This window comes from Elephas maximus, chromosome X (assembly GCF_024166365.1).
Source record: "Elephas maximus indicus isolate mEleMax1 chromosome X, mEleMax1 primary haplotype, whole genome shotgun sequence".
NCBI classification, from domain to species: domain Eukaryota; kingdom Metazoa; phylum Chordata; class Mammalia; order Proboscidea; family Elephantidae; genus Elephas; species Elephas maximus.
In genome coordinates, this window is record NC_064846.1 from 19,378,770 (window position 1) to 19,398,301 (window position 19,532).

The 19,532-nt window shown below is 40.9% G+C and overlaps 1 protein-coding gene across 3 annotated transcripts; it reads right to left on the reverse strand.

The window, feature by feature from the left end:
- Positions 1–1,053: 1,053 nt before the first annotated feature.
- Positions 1,054–19,409, reverse strand: HTATSF1 (HIV-1 Tat specific factor 1). 3 transcript variants are annotated; one of them, XM_049872933.1, is made up of 10 exons: positions 19,239–19,409; positions 18,857–19,051; positions 16,145–16,325; positions 15,720–15,767; positions 15,097–15,251; positions 12,434–12,597; positions 11,305–11,404; positions 5,355–5,444; positions 3,997–4,134; positions 1,054–3,468 (listed from the first exon to the last, which is right to left on the reverse strand). In XM_049872933.1, the coding sequence occupies exons 2-10, from the start codon at positions 19,040–19,042 to the stop codon at positions 2,056–2,058; spliced, it is 2,475 nt and encodes an 824-aa protein (XP_049728890.1). In that variant the 5' UTR covers positions 19,043–19,051; positions 19,239–19,409; the 3' UTR covers positions 1,054–2,055. The 3 variants fall into 3 exon arrangements, with proteins under 3 accessions (XP_049728890.1, XP_049728888.1, XP_049728889.1); XM_049872931.1 differs by having other exon boundaries at positions 18,857–19,096; positions 19,239–19,408; XM_049872932.1 differs by lacking the exon at positions 19,239–19,409 and having other exon boundaries at positions 18,857–19,150.
- Between the last annotated feature and the right edge of the window lie 123 nt (positions 19,410–19,532).

Below are 19,532 nucleotides of genomic sequence, written 5' to 3' on the forward strand. Positions count from 1 at the left end.
TCCAATGCAAGATGCTTGTAGACTTATTGAGAGCAGGTCATTTAAGCATCAAAAGACATCCCAGAAGCCACTTCCAGTTCATGCATTCAGAGCTGAAGACATACTTTCTGCAAATTGTTGAGGCTTAAATTACCTAAATCTTAGAAATTCTGTCAGCTCATTGTTGAGCATGGCTGTGCTTAAAAATCCACCCCTAAACTTTTCTTCGAATAATATGTTGTTGCCTCACAATAAATTCCATTTACAGGACCAATAAAACCTGATAACTTAGCATACGTGTGTGGAGTGCTTCATGACTTCATCAATTCCCATTATTTATCAGTACCACCCCATAAATTATTTACCACCTTACAAATACTTGTGACTTTCACTTCCAGTGAAAAGAGCACGAGTTATTTGATACCCATCAAATTAGTGAGCAGGGGAAAGATGGGGCAGCACCCCTCAGAGCTGAAACTCGCCAGAGCCGCACCCATGGACACTCAGAGAAGCCACGGGCCCGCCTGCCAGTGTCGGCAACACTTCGTTGCTTTAGACAACGGCAGCCTAAAAAATAGGGAAAATTTACTACGTTCTTACAAGCTTCCTATCCCCAAACGATAGTAAGGTAATGGCTTACTAGGCAATGGCTAGTATCTGAAACAATAGACTAAGTTGTATATTGTCTTTTGACAGTTTCTGGATTTTCAAAATTACCCATTTCAATGTAAATAATGCAACTGGTCCCCTTCGGATAGTCCTGGAGCTAATTCGAATCTGTAGCATTGTCTGTCCCAACAGCTGGGTGCAGGAGGTAGGCATTCTTTCCCTTCATTTAGAAAACCAATTCTCTAATAAATGCTGCTGGCTTATCCTTAAAGGGAACATTATTTTGGTTTGCAATCTTTCTGCACGTAACTTTCTTCATCTCCGACACTTAATCATTCCTGGTGGGAATTCTGAAGATTTTCAGAAATCCCAGTGATCAGCCAAAAATTTCTCAGAAAACCTGCTTGAAGCAACAGGAACTCTCTTCTGTCCAAAGAGGGTAATGATTACACTTAGACACTGTAATGAAAAGCAGCAGTGCAGTTTATTTTAACACTTCTAATTTAGGAGACTAACGTCTGAATTCTACATCAGAAGTAAATTCACCAATACTGAATTTGGAAAGCACAGATCAAGACCCCAAATTCTACTGGGACTACACAATTTAGCGCTGTGATTCTAAAACAAAAGCAGAAAACTGAAGTCAGCATTACAAAAGTTCTTAAACTTCAGGGGACCCATGAACCTTAGACTGTACATAGGAAGTTGTGTAATACGTGTGTGTATATACATTTTTTTCTGGGGAAAGGTTCCATAATTAATCAAATACTAAAGGGGCCCCCAAAAGGTTAAGAAACAGTACACAATAGAATTCTAATTTCCCTCTACATCTTGAACAATAATGGAAACTGTGGACCTCCGGAAATTCACTTTTGTGCATCTAAGAGTAAATTTTAACGGAAAGAGGTAGAAAAGAAAAGAAATAAAACTAACTTACAAGTACTGGGTGGGGGAAAAACTCCAAAGTGTTGTTTATGAGTTTAGTAAGGTTCTGGTTTAGAGAAGGGAAGTAAGAGCGTAAGCGGTAACATAAACTGGAAGCAGGGAGATTCTTAAGGGATTTGCAAGTCCTTAGAAACACCAAACTTTAATATGAATAAAGCGAGGGCATGATTTTACAATGCAATGTAACTCAAGTCCAATTTTGTTTCTACATATTATCAACTTTTTATTTCTGAATATCACAAACTTCAGTCAGAATACTTTAAAAAATATTATTCTGCATGCATTTAACAAATCTGACAAAAGGACAAGAATCCAGTTTACCTGCATTATGACTATGAACTTTTAAATGAACCAATTAACACATATTTAAAATCATCAGGTACAGTAACAGTGAAAACATCAACGCGTTAACCTGACGGCATCCTACCACTACGCACACGTTCATGTAACACTACTACTAATTACTCGGAAGCAGAGGCAAATGTAGACTGAGGAATCTCCCGAAAAAGCAAGTTGAAGGGATTAAATGTCATCGTCATCATCATCACTACTGAGGACAAAGCTGCTGCCTGTGGACAGGGGCTCTTCTTCTTGAGGGTTCTCAAAACAACCCACAGGGCCTCTCTCATTAGGCTCGAACAACTTGTCACTGGTATCCTCATCAAACAACTTGTCATCTTCAAACAACTTTTCAACTATATCTCCCTTTCTGTCTGCATCCTCAAACAACTTTTCCTCTGCCTCGTCTTCCTCCTTTTCCTCAGCATCGTCCAGCCCCTTGTCATCCGCATTTTCTTCATCCTCTTTTTCATCTGACTCATCATCAAACACTTTTTCACATGCATCTTCCTCTTCTTCCTTTTCATCTGAATCTTCTTCAAATTCTCTCTCGGAACCTTCCTCATCACACGCTTTCTCAGAGCCGTCGTCTTCACATTCGGACTTTTCAGAGTCTTCTAACTCTTTTTCAAGAATGTTTTCAAACTCTTTTTCAGAGTCGTCCTCATCGATTTCTTTTTCAAGGCCATTTTCTTCAAATTCTTTTTCAGAGCCATCTTCACACTGTTTTTCAGAGCCGTCTTCTCCAGATTCTCCTTCTGAGTCATCTTCAGAATCCTTTTCAAGGCTGTCTTCTTTAGACTCTTTTTCAAGGCCATTCTTTTCAGAATCTTTTTTGAGTGTCTTCTGTTCAGGTTCTCTTTCAGAGCCATTCTCTTCAGACTCTTTTCCAGGACTGTCTTCTTCAGACCCTCTTTCAGGGCAGCCTTCCTCAGACGCCCTTTCAGGGCGGCCTTCTTCAGACCCTCTTTCACGGCAGCCTTCCTCGGACCCTCTTTCAGGGCAGCCTTCTTCGGACCCCCTTTCAGGGCAGCCTTCCTCAGACCCTCTTTCACGGCAGCCTTCCTCAGACCCTCTTTCACGGCAGCCTTCCTCGGACCCTCTTTCAGGGCAGCCTTCCTCGGACCCTCTTTCACGGCAGCCTTCCTCGGACCCTCTTTCACGGCAGCCTTCTTCAGACCCTCTTTCACGGCAGCCTTCCTCAGACCCTCTTTCACGGCAGCCTTCTTCAGACCCTCTTTCACGGCATCCTTCCTCAGACCTTCTTTCAGGATGGCCTTCTTCAGACTCTTCGTCGCGCCCACCTTCATCAGCATCTTTTTCAGAAGCCTCTTCTTCAAATTTTCCCCCATCTTCTGGTTTTTCAAACTTCCTTTTGTCTACAGGTGCTCCAAATATCATTTCAGCTGCGGCTTCTGGAGCATTCATTCGCGATGTACTGGGGTGCTCTGAAAAATGCCTTACTCTCGAAGGCCCTGCTCTTTCTGAAGCACTGGCAAGATTTGAACGCCGAAAGCCTCTGTTGGCCTCGGGCTCATTGAGGAAAGCCTCCCATCCTCTCAGCCTTTCCTCTCTTTCTCTCGTGGTCTCCTCCACCTGTGCATAAATGAACACTGCCATTAAAACCAGTTTCAGGCAAAAAGAAATTAACAACTGTTCCTGAACATTTCTAATATTGAGGATAGTATCCTGATTTTATAATGGATCTCTTCTTAGAAAATCAAAACCATTCTCTATCTTTAGTTTTCAAAACTTTACATCTTGACTTACTGGAGTTGACCTAAGATCACTTAAACACCAATCACCACAGAACTACAAAAACATCTCATTTCTTAAGTCAATAACTGAGCTCTGTTTGTATTTTACAACACAGAAAAGAAGATAAATGTTCTGGTTCGATACATTCTTTTCTTATCACTAATGTGAACAAGCCTCAAAGTTTCAAATATATGAACTGAAAGATTGAAACATTTTTCTTTCTAGCCTCTGAATACCAGGAATTATCTAAGTATTATTACACGGAACAGATTAAACCAAACCAAAAACTGAACTCTGAAGGCCTGTCAGATCAGTATTCACTGGTAACGAAATAACTCGGCTGTCCGTGGCAGTTACAGAATTTACCTGGTAGTCTGTAGTCCCGTCCCATGCTTCGGCAGTGATCTGACGGCCACCAAACCACCTTCCATCAAGGGTGTGAATGCAATAATCAGCCTCCTCTGGATCCCTGAAGGACACAGAGGCCACACCATCTGGATGTCTCTAGAAAGACAAGGGAGAAAAAAAAATATGGGGATAAATGTTAAGATTAAAAATAAAACACACACATTTGAAAAAGCAGATAGTCACGTTCTTTCTAATAATTTGAGCGAAAAGGCTTTAAATATGAAGTCTTTTCTGCCTTTTACCCCAGACACACAGCTAGCTAGCTGCTTCTTTAACTTAATCTTGCCCAGCAAGAACCAAGCAAAATGTCCTTGGAAATGTTTCTGCTGACAACACTGAGAGGCAAAGCAATATAATTGTAAAGAGTGTGGACTCTGAAGTCAGAAAGCCTTGGGATGAAATCCTGGCTCTGCCATTTACCAGCTGAATGATACTGGGCAAGGTGCTCATCTCTGAGGTTTCCGTTTCTTCATCTGTAAAATACGTATAACGGTACCTACCTGCCTCAAAGGTTATGAAGATTAAACAAGATAACATGTAAAATAGCTTACAGCATCCAACCAATAAATGTGGGCTCTTTTCATTAATATGTGCCAATTTCAGAAGTAAAAAAAAGAGTGAGAAGGAGAATATACAGAATATTCTTCCTGATAGTCTCCAAATATGGAGGAGAACAATTCACAAAAGATGGGAAAACGTGGGCAAACAGGGAACTGTAAATCGCCTGTTTTTCTTGTACTTTCTTCTACCTGGTCAAGTACTCTCAAGGGCGGATTATTTAACAGGCAAGGTAAACACCATGTTTACCCTGCGTATCAGATCTGTACTGAAATTGTTCACTACAGATTAGTAAGTAAGCACAAGTAAGCTCGTGTTTACTTTGCTTACTGGGTCATCTGCCCTTGTCAGGGATTGTAAATTTGAAAAGAGGCTGTGATGCTATAGGAAGGTGCTGTGGGGTTGGGAGAGAGACAGATATCAGCCATACCTAGAAGCAGTCTTTTATGTGGTGAAAAAATGCGAAATTATTCACTACAGATGATCTGGTAAGCAAGGTAAGCACCATGCTTACCTTGCCGACTGGCTAATCTGCCCCTGAGTGCTCTACAGTGACAATGAAGGAAAATCATCAAAGCATACCAAGTCCTTCATGATTGTCTAATTATTGCTAACAGGTGATTACCACTAGAGAGCAGACCTACTATATAATAACATCAATTTAAAATTTGGGGACACACTAACGAACGTCTGTCAATAACTTATTAAGCCAAAAGAATGATTGCTTTAGGATTAATCTGTCCAAGTCATGAACTTACATCAAAGAGAATGAGCTTCTTAATTTGGCCAAACTTTGAACACTCTACTCGAAGGTCTTCTCTGATTTCATTTAACACCAATGGATCGTCCTGCAAAAATACACATGATTAAAATGGGCTTGCCCCTCCCTTTCAGTGTAAGTCCCAAAGAATCAATTTTCTTGCTTTGACATACCAACAAACCCAAAAGGTTTCACTTAAAGTTAGTCATGCTTGTCAGCAGTGAACAAGATAAAAGAAAAATTTCAAAATCAAATGGAATTATACTACCCAGGCTGCTGCTTACGACTGCAGGTCTGCCCTGCTTTTAAGACAGAGGAACTAGACAGCTATGACAGGCAGCAGCAGGAGTCTGCAGTGGCAAAGGAGAAGGGAGGGAAGCATGAGTGGAAATCCCAAATAACAGCAGCTGTGAGGGCAGGAAAAGTCCTGGGGCATATCCAAGTCAGAGCCTGCTTAGTCCTGTGATCTCTGCAGGAATCATGACCATGCTGAGGAGAGCCCTTTGCTTTGTGTTTTGGATAGACATTTAAAGAAATGTAACAGGCAGGGTTGTCTCCCTTTCACTGACTGTGTGTTCTAAGATTTTTTTCATGCTTCTAAGATATTATTTAATTCATAGGGTTCTTGTCTCCTACCTCATCACAACAGAACCACACAGATAAGGGGCTGCTAAAGTACTTTTTTTTTAAAGTACACAAGAAAATACGTTCTTAGGTGCTACCTTCTCAAAAGTATGAGCGTATTAAGAGTACTCAAACACTGCTGCTTCTGGTGGTCTTAATTTCAGGTAGGCCCCCAGCCCCTCCCCTCCAACCACAACAAAAGGATTCAAAATTTCCTGTGGGGATTAGCAAGCAAACCTTTCTCCAAGTCCCAGTTTACGAAAGGGGCTCCTAAAAAGTTATATTATCGACTTGAATTTCAACTACATACAAAAAGAAATGAGGTTATCCAATCTCTGGATTTCTACTGAAGTGGACTTAACACTTTCTAGGAGACATTTAAATTTATCTGCCTTTCTCGCAGGCTTTTTTTCCCCTCTCTCACCAACCAAAGGAGAAACTACAACAAAGGAGTTTCCTCCCCTAAAGTTCTTGGCAAAACAGTTACTGAAACCAAAACATAAAAACAAACATATAAAATCTCATCATTTGCATAAATCTGAGGCTTCTAAAACTATAGCTAGCAGGACTCTGGATTTTCCCCACTTAAAATTAAAATCTAATTTTGGAGAAGACGTCAATTTGCTTTGTGCAGAATTATCAGACAAGAGGGGAATGGAGAATGGAGCCTAAAAGTCATTTTTGGGGGGGGTGGGGGGGGTGCTTTCAGAAGGCAGGAACCTTGTTTTACTGAGTTTCATATACCTCCCAGAACATGGCACAGTCTTTCCCACATAGCAAAGAGTCAATAAAAGCTTTTTCAGTTTGATAAACTATTGCTAATACTTCTATTTTAGTCACCAAAGGAAATCATGATTGTATTAAAAACAAAAATTATTTCCAAAAATTTAAGAAATTTCAAATTTAAGCATGAGTCCACTGGGGGACATCTCCCTCATTTCTCTACCAAGGTATCAGAGCTTTTCCTACAAGAATATCAAACCTTAGCCAAAGTCTTCCCAGACCTCCATTTTCATTTATGCCAGCTTGAAAAACGAAGACATCGTCACTGCTGTATAAAGACTTGATGCTCAAAGCTAAGGTAGTAAACCCCTCCTTCCTGGAGACTCTGACCTAGCTCAGCACAGAACTTTTCTAAAGGCACAACTTTGCAAACAGACCTGGGACAAAGAGCAGACGCCCTGAGTGAACATTTGTTTCACCGATGCGCTGAAATCCTCTGCTCGTCATTTTTCCTTCCCAGGGTGGTGCCTTGTTTGTTGTCCCTGAAGGAAAAGAACCCTCTCTCTCATTCTTTTCAATCGAAACCTGCACTGTCCAATACAGTGGCTACTAGCCACCTGTGGCTATTGAGTACTTGGAGTATGGCTAGCCCAAACTGAGGTGTGCTCACAGATTTCAAAGACTTTGCACAAGAAAAAAAAAAAGATAAAACATTTCCTTAGTATTTTTATACTGATGACATGTTGAAATGGTCATGTGGGATATGATGGGTTAAATAAAATTCACTGAAATTAATTTCACCTGTTTCACGTCACACTCGTGACTGTGGCTACCAGAACATTTTAAATTGCACATGTGGCTTACATTATATTACTACCAAACGGCACTGGTACACACAATGAGTCACCTACCTTTTCACCTGAGTTTGGATTCTTCATCCCTTAGTATTCAAATTCACCACATTTGCCATTTAAAAATATGGCCCCAAATTAAACACCAAAGAATCCTCTTGAAACTACATTAAAAACATTAGCCTTCGCTGTTCACCCTGATACCAAAAAGCGTTCTTAGGTATGTTGCTTCTAATGCTAGTCAACTGTTTGGAATAAAAATATACCCTACCCCCCAAAACCTGATTTCTTTCTGATATCCCCAGGTAACCTTACAATTCACTTTTTATTTGTTTTCCACTAATAATCTCTTATGGGGTCTTCAATCAAATTAAACACTCTCCAAAAATGTCCAGTAAAAGTAGATATTCCTGTTGAATACTTCTATGGTACGTTACCTAATGTCTAGTCTGTACCAGCACTGTCCAAAAGAACTTTCTGTGATGATAGAAATGCTGTGTATCTGTATTATCCAATATGGTAGCCACTATAATTAACATAACATTTAAATCACCATACATGGCTGGGGGCTACCATATTGGACAGCACACTTTCAGCATACTGATACACTCTGAGGCTGAAGCCACAAAGACACTGAAAAAATAAGACTGTAGTCCCTCTTGGTAACAGTACTCTCATCAAGCTAACTGGACCACATGAGACCGGGCAGATGGGCAAATGAGGATAGTACCACCGATGATTTCTTTGGCTGTAAATTCTCAAACTCATTACTGCCAAACAGAGCACCCTCCCATCCTTTGTGGCCTCAGTGTATAAAAAATAAAAAAACAATTTTCCTTCTTTTGCAAAGATGCCAAAGAGAAAATGTTTTATCCACTTGGTGGATGAAGTTTGGCTTGTGAGTAGCAGGGCTTTCATTCAACCATTCTGTCACTTTTTCTTAATATTAAATATTGAGGGTCTGTTAATAAATATACATCAAGAGACTACTATGGGCCAGGCACAGTTCTAAGCACTGGGAATACAGCAGTAATCAAGGTAGACAAAGTGCTTGCTCTCATGAAGCTCACGTTCTAATAGTGATAAAATTATTTCCGATAATAATAAACACTATGAAGAAAATAAAACTGGGTAATATAAAGACTCTATAGCCTTGAAATAAAGTTTATATGAAATCAATAAAGGTTTTCTGTTGTTGTTGTTTGTTTTAAACAGCTGGGAATTTGCAAGTGTGAAAATTCTATCCTCAAAAATATTCACTGGAGGGAACTTGTAGGGGTAAATGTAGAATAAATGTGGCTTTTGGGGGGCCAGAATATTTGTTAAACTAGGAGAAGCTAAGCCTGTCCAGGGTAATTACAAAAAAAACCCACTGCTGCTGAGTCACTCATAGTGATCCCACAGGGTTTCCAAGGCTGTGAATTTCTACGGAAGCAGACTGCCACATCTTTCTTCCACAGAGCCACTGGTGGCTCTGAATCACCGACCTTTTGTTTAGCAGTTGATCGCTTTAACCACTGCACCACCAGGGCGCTAGCTAGACTCAAACGAGGTTGCGGTGGTGTATCTAGGGTACTGCACTGTCCCTGGGCACGAGGCACCACTGACCAGTTTCTATTAACCTGATATGGCCCAACATCCTTCCTCAAGCATGGTGATGTGTTAATTCAAAGATTAACAAACTTGACTTGAATTTTTAAGCTGATATTATGGTAAAGGTATCCAGAAGAGGAATGTTAGGTGTTTGGACAAGTGCACAATTTCAGTGCTTGCCACAGGCGCCATTTTCCACAGATATGCTGCTGGCGGCACCGGGTTAATAGAAATTGCTCAGTGGCGCCAGGGCCTACGGCCAGTCCAATACCTACCATACCTGCCATACTCTAGTTACACCTCTAAGTATGTCAATGACAAGTCAGGAGGTAGAAACAAAAATAGCTATAATGACACAGCAGACTTCTATCTGCACAGGTCCAGATGCTTTGAATAAGGTTTGCATTTATATTCATGTTCAAGTGTTAAGAAGAGTATGGAATGCATGAATTAAGGACCTCAAGTCACAGCAGTATGTCACCTGATAAACAAACCACTTATTTACCAAAATGTGATAAATCACAGGAAACCCTGGGGTTGTACCTGATAGACTATATATCACCACCCATCTACACACTCCTATTAAGAGCAAGGACCAAACCTGTTGCCAGTCGAGTTGATTCCAACTCATAGCGACCCTGTAAGACAGAGGAGAACTGCCCCACAGTTTCCAAGGAATGCCTGGTGCATTCAAACTACCAATCTTTTGGTTAGCAGTAGCTTTTAGCCACTATGCCACCAGGGCTTCCAATAGCAAGTACAGTGTTTCAAAAATCAAATAGTGTGCATGTGTATGTGTGTGTCTTAAACATGCTTCATCATCACTGTGAGTCTAAAACAGCTGTTCAAGATTCTTCAGGCTTTCTGGCCAGAAGACACACCAAGCACCTTATAAACAGACCACATCTATCTTCTCGATGACTTCAAAAGATGCCCAGACCCAGAGGTGCACAGTAAACCTTATCGTGTCCCTATTCACCAGGATGGAGCTCAACAGGCCATTCTGGGGCCCTCCCTTGCTGCTGTGAGTTGCCATCGAGTCGGCTTTAACTCATGCAACCTCATGTGTAATAGAATGAAACACTGCTTGGTCCTGTGCCACCTCCACGATCTTCGATGTTTCAGCCCATTGTTGAGGCTACTGTGTCAATCCATCTCAGTGAGAGTTTCCCTCATCTTCGCTGACCCTCTACTTTGCCAAATATGTCTTCTCTAGTGACTGGTCTTTCCTGATGACGTGTCCAAAGTAAGTAAGATGGAGTCGCACCACCCTCGCTTCTAAGGAGCATTCCAATTGTATTTTTTCTAAGACTGACTTGTTCCCTCTCTAAGGGGGCTAAAATAATATTGCCATTTTGACCCCGTTTATGTGCACAAAACGAACAAGAATGGGCTTTGGTTGTAACCAGATCATTTGTAAACCTGGAATTTTACATCATGAATATTTTTTTGGCATTATATAACTTGCTATCATTAAATTTCAAATGCAGGCAGGAAATAAAAAGTTGTTTTCCTACTAATGACTGTATCAGTCTACGTCAGGACAGATAAGAAAGAGAGAGCATAATGCAATTACCTTAATGGAAATTAATATCCCTTAAGCCTCTCTACTAGCAGCTCTTCATTTATTTACTGTTCTTGGGAATTTTTATATGGACATTAAATATTATAAAAATCCTCCTGACAGCCACTAAAGATTGTTATAAAAATTATGTCCTGAAAAACCACCCCCACTATGTAAACATCAGTGGCTGTATTTCATTAAACTAAGGCTTTTAATAGATCAAGCCTTTAGCACAGTTTTCATTTGCAAGTACAAGGTTGATATTCTCCACCAAAATCAGCCCGTACTTGTTGAATTGCACTCATAATCCGCAAGCAACTCCCACGCGTCTTTTAATGATGGCTTTAAAAAAAATGATTTCCCATACCAGGTAGCTGCTGTTTGGGGCCACAGCATGGGTACTGAACAGTTTTACCTGGGATGCAATGAAAAGAGCACTACACTGGGGTACACAAAAGCAAATCCATTTTCCTGCATCGACTACTACAGAGACATGTAGGATGCAACACCAGGAAGATGGGGTGAGGCAAGCTTTGGGCTCCCTTAAAAGAAAGCATCTCTGTGTTTCCACTGGTGAGAATATAGCTTCCTACCTCAAAATCCATAGGATGAAACATATTTTTGATGATGACAACTCGCTCATGGCGCATTCGGGACGGTCCAGCTTTCCTCTCAGGTCTCCAATCCAACTGCCTAGTGCAAGAAAGCAATAACAAGAAATGGTGACTTTCGTTTCCTATTGCAGGTACTTACCGGAAAGAGAAAAAAATGAGCTGTTAATGTAATTCTCTATTAAGTATTTAATATGATAATGGATCCTGTATCTGAAATTCTCAGAACATACTGTTCTCAGAGCAACTGCTGGCTGGTTACAATCATTCCAATGAGACCCCTGAAAGACAGATAATTACGTGGTATTTACAACGATTTAGGGAGATGTACTTTGAGGCTAAAAAAAGGATTTTTAAATTATATTGGGTTTTAGGCATTTTATGTGGTTATAAAGAACAAACCACACTGATATACATGTGAAATCTGAAAACACTCTTTGTTACAATCTTCAATTTTACTGATACTGCTGACAAAATTTGGAGGTATCTATTTTAAGTACCCATGTAAAAACTAAGGGGCATCACGACACTTTACCATCAGTCTAAGCATACCGTTAGATGTGTCATTAGAGCTCATGCTGATACAAGTCCTTACTGTTTTGACTAATTTCTTAAAACTAGCATATTCAAAGCTTATTAGACAAATCTATTCATAACAAAGATGACTACCCTATGCAAATACTATACACAACTACATAGAAACTATAATGTAAAACCTATCATTTCTAATTTCTACTTCCTACTAACAAACTTGTGTACAGAAGTTTAGCTGCTAATGTAGCTGATTTCAGTCTGCAATGAAAACGAACTAATGGATCTCTGTATACAAGACTAAACTTTCTTATTTAATCTGATGTCCGGCATTTTCCCAAGAGATGACTTCTCTGAAGTCCCTGTTATGTTACGAACAGCCTAGAAAATGAAAACCACCACCACTGCCAAGCCGCATGACTTCAGTATACATTACTGCAGGCTCCGGATGATCTAATAAAACTCTTTTAAGATAACCTGTGGGCATATTTGATGGAGTGAAATTCGGTGGCTATTACCAAAAATATACTCCAGGACATTTTTACGAAACCTTTCAAAGAGGACAAAAAACAATACCCACTTTTGCTGCATAGACAGCTTCTTCTTGTAGTCTTTGCACTTCTTCTTCTTTTTTGAGGCATCATATTCCCCCTTCAGCTGAAACTTTGCCACCTCGACATGTAATTTGTAGCCTCTAATTTCATCTTCATCCAAAAGTTTTAATGCAAGCTCCACGGATTCTCTCTTTATAAAGGTAAAACAAAATACAGTCAATAAACCATACACCACAATGAAACTTCAGGAGCTTTTTAGATGAATCATGGCCATACATACAATAAAGATTTAAATACGACTACCTACTTTGGGATAAAGAACTCTCAAATAAGTATCAGGAAACCTGCATCTGAAACACAGCTATCCCTAACCAGCTGTGTGAACTTGGGCAAGTTCCTCACGCTCCCTGAGCCTCAATTTCCTCATTTGTAAAATGGGAAGGGTAAGGCCTTCATTACAGTGTTCTTGAGAGGACTGAATGGAATAATGCAGGCAGATGATAAACCAAACCAAAAAACCAAACCCATTGCTGTCAGGTTGGTTCTGACTCATAGCAACTCTACAGGACAGAGCAGAACTTCCCCATAGGGTTTCCAAGGAGTGGGTGGTGGATTCGGACTGTCGACCTTTTGGTTAGCAGCTGAACTCTTAACCACCACACCACCAGGTAAAGGACTGTGACTGGCATATGATAGGTGCTCAGTAAAATATACTATTATTAGAAAAGTAACTTTGCCTCTTGGAGCCTCAATTTCTCATCTTTAGAATGAGGCAAATGAACTTGCACAAGTTCTAAGGTCCACTCCAGTCTTAAAATCCTATAATACTCATACTTAAAAGACAACATGACTCCAGGAACTGGGAACAGCATAAGCAGCCTTTAATTTTTTTTTTAATTCACCAACTAAATTCTAGTACAGCTCTGTACCATACTGAGAGGTAAGAGGTGATTATTTGATGGCTTGTACGTTAAACACATTTGTGGATTCCGAATCCTATACAAAGGGGGCAGAGCCCAAGCTCTGAGGGCCTGGGGAGCACACAAAAGGACAAATGAACTCAACTGCTCACATTAAATATGGAAGTGCTACGGCTGCTAACCAAAAGGTCGGCAGTTTGAATCCACCAGGCGCTCCTTAGAAACCCTATGGGGCAGTTTTACTCTGTCCTATAGGGTGGCTATGAATTGGAATACGGATGCTGGAAGAATGAAACATTCTTTTGGAAATCAATTCACTGATTTGCTAACCTGGCACTTTCATGAGTCCTAAATTGTACACATGAAATTTTTCAAAATCTCCTTTTCTTTAAAAAAAAGTTTAAAATCCAATCAAATCTCCTAAGAATCTGTTCACAGCTTTTTAAGAATCCTTGAAGAACTTGTAAAAACTCTTCAATCTCCTTACATTTAAACATGCCACAATTATCTTTCTGTGATGGCCATGTCCATGTCTCATTCCCATCATGTTCGAGATCCAGGTCAAAAATCCCTATTTCCCAAAAAGCTGTCAGCTTAATCCTACTCTCTTCTGATCCCACTGGAATTTGGTATACTCCCAGATTCGTAATTGAGTTTCCTTTGTAATGATTTTCAGGTTCTGTGACATATGCATAGGTCGGCATCACGCCCATCTGGTGGTGCAGTGGTTAAGAGCTAAGGCTGCTAACCAAAAGGCTGGCAGTTTGAATTCAACAGGCGCTCCTTGGAAACACTATGGGGCAGTTCTACTCTGTCCTATAGGGTCGCTACGAGTCGGAATTGACTTGACAGCAACGTTTTTGTTTTTTTTTTAAATAATGCGTAACCCATGCTCCTAAGGTGACAGGTGTTCCAGAAATGATGACTGTCTTTGGCACTGAGCTTTCCCTGTATAATTTATGGTACCCTGAATACATGAAGACCTGCAAATTCCTGTTAATACCACTCTTTCTTCTCTCCTACTCTAAAAACAAGGCAAAGCAGTAAGCATAAGGCATTATCTCCCTTAGGGTCTAATTCAGGGGTCAGCATACTTCTTTAATAACAAACCAGTTAGTAAATATTCTAGGTTTTAGGGAGCATGCAGTCCATGTTGCAATGCTCAACTCTGCGGCCGAAGCACAAGAACAGCCACAGACAAATGCATAAATGAATAAGTGTGGTTGTGTTCCAAAAAAACATTTATTTACAAAAACAGGCAGAGGGACAGAGTTCTCCAAACTTGGTCTAAGTCATTCCAACGGGCAAATAAAATGCTACAGGCTTTGTCTGTTTGTTCTGGGACTTTTAAAACGTGTTCTGAATTGATTATATCTCATGTAACTTATATTAAACACTTTGATCTGATGAACAAACCTTACCAGTGTGATACAGATACAAGCTGAAATTTCCATTTTCTTCATACCCTGTTTTGAATAGTTCTCGGTTATCACCTATAAAAGTTTATAGCCCTGGTTCCTGGGTGGTGCAAATGGTTAACATGCTCAACTGCTAACAGAGCAGCTGGAGGTTTGAGTCCATTCAGAGATGCCTCCGAAGAAAGGCCTGGCGATCTACTTCTGAAAAACCAGCCATTGAAAACGCTATGAAGCACAGTTCTACTCTGACACACAGGGTGGCTATGAGTTGCAGCTGATTCAACAGCAACTAGTTTTGGTTCCTGACTTTTAAATGGAGCTATGAGAGACTTATCTGACCATATAACCAACCTTCAAATAACAGCAAAGCCCATCGCCTTTAAGATTTCCTTGATTATCTTTGTAAAGCTTGACCTTAAATTCTTCTGTTTGAGGATCTCTCATAATAATGCCAAATTTAGACATGAGCTGGATAAATTCATCCACTGTAATGTCTGGAGGCAAACCTGTAACATTAAGAACAATAAAAATAAGCTTTTATAATAGCATCTAAAATAAAGGTAAGATAACCAATTAGAAAATATACGACTTAGGTTGAGGGCAATTTTGATTTTCTAAATGCTATGTAAAACTCTCACATCTACAGAACTGAGGAAGTTTCACCATTCTCATGTATTCAAATATATATAAAATTATGCTTTGCTGAGGCCTGGTTTCACTGAACCTGAAGCGGCAAGCTGCCATAAATTATTGAAAGCAAGCAGAAAGGATAGCGTGCAAAGTTACATACCCTTCTCTTAGTACTGTAATAAACAACAATCATATTCCTCACTAATATATACAACTAAACAGGAAGTCATGACGCAATGACAAAAAATGGACGTTAGAGACGCTAAAAACTAAAAATCGCTTTGTGAAAAACCTCAAAATCAAGTATTTTTCTACACCAAATTGGTTCAAAAAGGTATACGTACCAGACACATATACATTTGTATTTCTGTCTTCTTCGACATGAAACCAACCTAAAAAACAAAACGAAATAAGTAAAACACATGCAAGGAAAGACAAGAGTCACATTAGGAAATCTTGACAATATGGTAGTTTCCTGAAACTTCCAGGAACTTTCTCTTACCTTAAAAGAACAAAACTAACTGAACTCACTGCCCAGCTTTCAAAGTATATGAGTCTTTTGACTGATAAACCATTTTAGAGCCATGTCTGAAAAAAAGATGGCTAGTTTATCTTGGTTCTTTATGACTGTGACACTACTTAAAAAAAAAAAAACAACTCATTATCACTTCAAAGCTATTATAATTCTCCAGAACTCTTAGACACGCACACACATTCTCACATATATTTTTTCTTTTAAACTCCTGTTTTACAAGCTAGAACCACTTGCCTGATTCGGCCTTTCTTTTTTCTCCCTTCTTTTTGGGCTCAGTAGGCTCAGGGGGTTTTCTCTGCAGAGGTTCCCCTGAATTACCGGCACTGACATCTTGCACGTTTGCAGTAGAGCTGGACGCTCCATCGTTAGAGAAGCCATAATTGGCCTGATATGTAGCAATGAAATCTTCAGTGATCTAAACAAGAAATGCAGCACACATACAGAAATTCAAGTTTATTTTCTCTCATAGAAGTTTCAACTGTGTTAAATTACAGCATATTCAGTCGCACGAATTAACATAGAAGGCTTTCTGTGGGTAACACTTGTACTAACTAAAGCGTAAATGCGAGATTCCAAAAAACCAAACCCGTTGCAATGAAGTCGATTCCAATTCATGGCAACCATATAGGACAGAGTAGAACTACCCCATAGGGCTTCCAAGGCTATAATCTTTAAGGAAGCAGACTGCCACAGCCTTCTCCTCCCCTACAGTGGCTGGTGGGTGCGAACAGCCGACCTTTCAGGTAGCAGCTGAGCGCTTAACCACTGTGCCACCAGGGATCCTTAATGCAAGATTAGTTACCTTAAATAGTACACTGTGCCTGAAATGATAAAGAATAAAGAAACACGGGTACTTGGATTATTAACACAAAAGTCTGAGATACTATTAAGGCATTGTAAATTGATGTTGACACCTTTTTTAGTTGTTGCATTTATAAATTACTTCTTCTCCACATTCTACTTGAATAAGACCACAGGTACATGTAATGAAGGAGCAGTTAACAGTAAAGCAGATCAAAAACCAACAGTCAACCTGAAATGCTGTAGACAAACATACAAATAACCTAAGACACAGAATCAAATTTTCTTTTACTATATAGACACAAGAGCGTATAAACCAAAAAACCAAACCTAGTGCCATCGAGTCGATTCCGACTCATAGTGGCCCTATAGGACGGAATAGAACTGCCCACTAGAGTTTCCAAGGAGCGCCTGGCAGATTCGAACTGCCAGCCCTTTGGTTAGCAGCCACAGCACTTACCCACTACCCGACCAGGGTTTCTGTCACACAAGTGTATAGGTACACTAACTACTTAAGTATCTGCATGCAGAGAGCATGCAGTAATGGAATCCTGATTTAGCGTACACAGAATGGTAAAACTCAATATTCATTTTAACTCTATCACTAATTGAATCACAAGATCGTTTAGTGTCAAACAAACCCAACTCACATCGATCTACCTGACTTTTAGGGAAAAGCATTACTGCCCGAAGAAAAAAATGTTGTTATATCTTCTTGCCAATCGATTATTAGGCATACATAGCAATTAGGAAACAAAAAAAGTTTGAAGAACTATGGGCGTCCACAGCATAAAAAACAGAGTCACAAATTAATCCATTACCAGACTACCGTTAAAAGTACTCCGAAGGCGGAAGAAACCAAATTTGTACCCCAGCTGGCACTGCCACTAGAGGAGCGAAATAGTAAATCTTAACAATTTGGTAGGATTAGAATATACAGACAAATATGAAACAAGAAAGAAAAAAGTTGGAATGAAGAACATTTTCAATAACAGTCAAGTTACACCACGGAGATACTTTTTTTTATCATTGGCTTCCAAGTCAATTAGTGTGCTATCATATCCTTTTCTTCCCATCCATATGACGCTTAGATTAACAGGGTACTTTTACCACCATGCTTACTGAACCAAGTTTAACACTAGTTATTTTACTTCCGAGCTGACAGAAAATACCTAATATGTTCCAAGTACTTCAAACAAACATACGCAGAACTCTTCCATCCACATTTTGTGCTTTTATGGCTCTACCATACATGCCGAGGTACAAAATTTAGTAGGGAAGAAGAGAGTGGCGCAAAGTTCATTCAGTGAAGATATATAAATGGCTACTTAAAAAAAAACTGATCAAGAAGATGCATTTTGCACATCGTCCATAAACTAAAACTCTGAATTCCCAGGATAAGTGAGGTTGGCTACCGGAGACCAACAGCTACTAAATTTGTTCTTGGTGGTTTTCCTTTTTGCAATAAAAAGCAGTCACTAATGTAATAACCAACTATGACCTTCACAGAGAAAACTAACAAGGCACAGAAAAGACTTAAGGATTACATTTGTGACATCTCCCTAAAGATTTATGCTCCTTTACACATCTATTCATCTATAGGGTCGCTTTGAGATGAACCGGTGTGTAAAGAAACGTAAATCTTTAGGGAGATGTCACAAATGTAATCCTTAAGTCTCTTCTGTGCCTTACTAGTTTTACATATGAAGGTCACAGTTGGTTATTACATTAGTGACTGCTTTTTATTGCAAAAAGGAAAACCACCAAGAACAAATTTAGTAGCTGCTGATCTCAGGTAGCCAACCTCACTTATCCAGGGAATTCAGAGTTTTAGTTTATGGACGATGTGCAAAATACATCTTCTTGATTAATGAAAAAAAAAAAAAGTAGTCCTTTACATATCTCTACTGAATGAACTTTGCGCCACTCTTTCCTTTCCTACTAAATTTTGTACCTAGGCATAGCGTCGCTAAGTCGGAATCTACTAGACGGCAACCGGTTTTACACATCGGTTCTACAACAGACACAACAAAAAGCAATGTCTCTATCCATGGGACTCTAACTCAGGATCTCAGCAGAGAAAATGTAAAAGGAGTGTCCCGCAAGGTTGGCCCGCTCTGCAGTGGCACCCATGTCACTCTTTACCTTCGGGAACCAAGCTTTCTTGTCTAGATCCCACTCGTAGGGGGTGTCAGTCGGCTGTTGCCCCAAAGAATCGGCTTCTCCGCCGGGATCTTCCTGGGGGTCGCCGTCCTTCGGGTCTCCGTACAATTCTTGCATCCGCAACTGCTCATCAAACTCGTCGTTCCCACTCAAGTTGTTGCCGCTCATGTTTCCGACCTAGCCGCGGGGTAGGGTCCCCGTGAGCAAAGAGGCCGCGATGTGCTGGAGGGACACAGAGACGGCGAGGTCCGCGCGGCCGCCGCGCCCCCGGCCCGCCTCCCGCGGCGCCCCAGCAGCCCCCGGGACGCGGAGCCGCCCGCCGCCCGCCGCGCGCGTGCCGCCGCCGTCCGCCGCCGCCGCCCACCTGACTCGCTCTGCCGGCCTCCGTCCAGGGCGCCGCGGGAGCGCACGCGCGCCGCCGCCGCCGCCGCCGCCGCCGCCGCCAAGCGGTTCTGAAGCGACTGCGGCTCCCGCGGCAACGTCAGGAAATGACTTCCAAACGGAACCCCGCTCAAGCTGACGCAGCCGCCATAGTCGGCACGTCGCGACGTCGCGGGTCGCGCCGGCACGCCCCCAATGGCGTCAGCATGCGCCTGCGCGCCGGCGGTGGCACTTGGCCGGGGCGGGGTGTCGGGGGGCGCGTGCTCCCGTGCTTGGA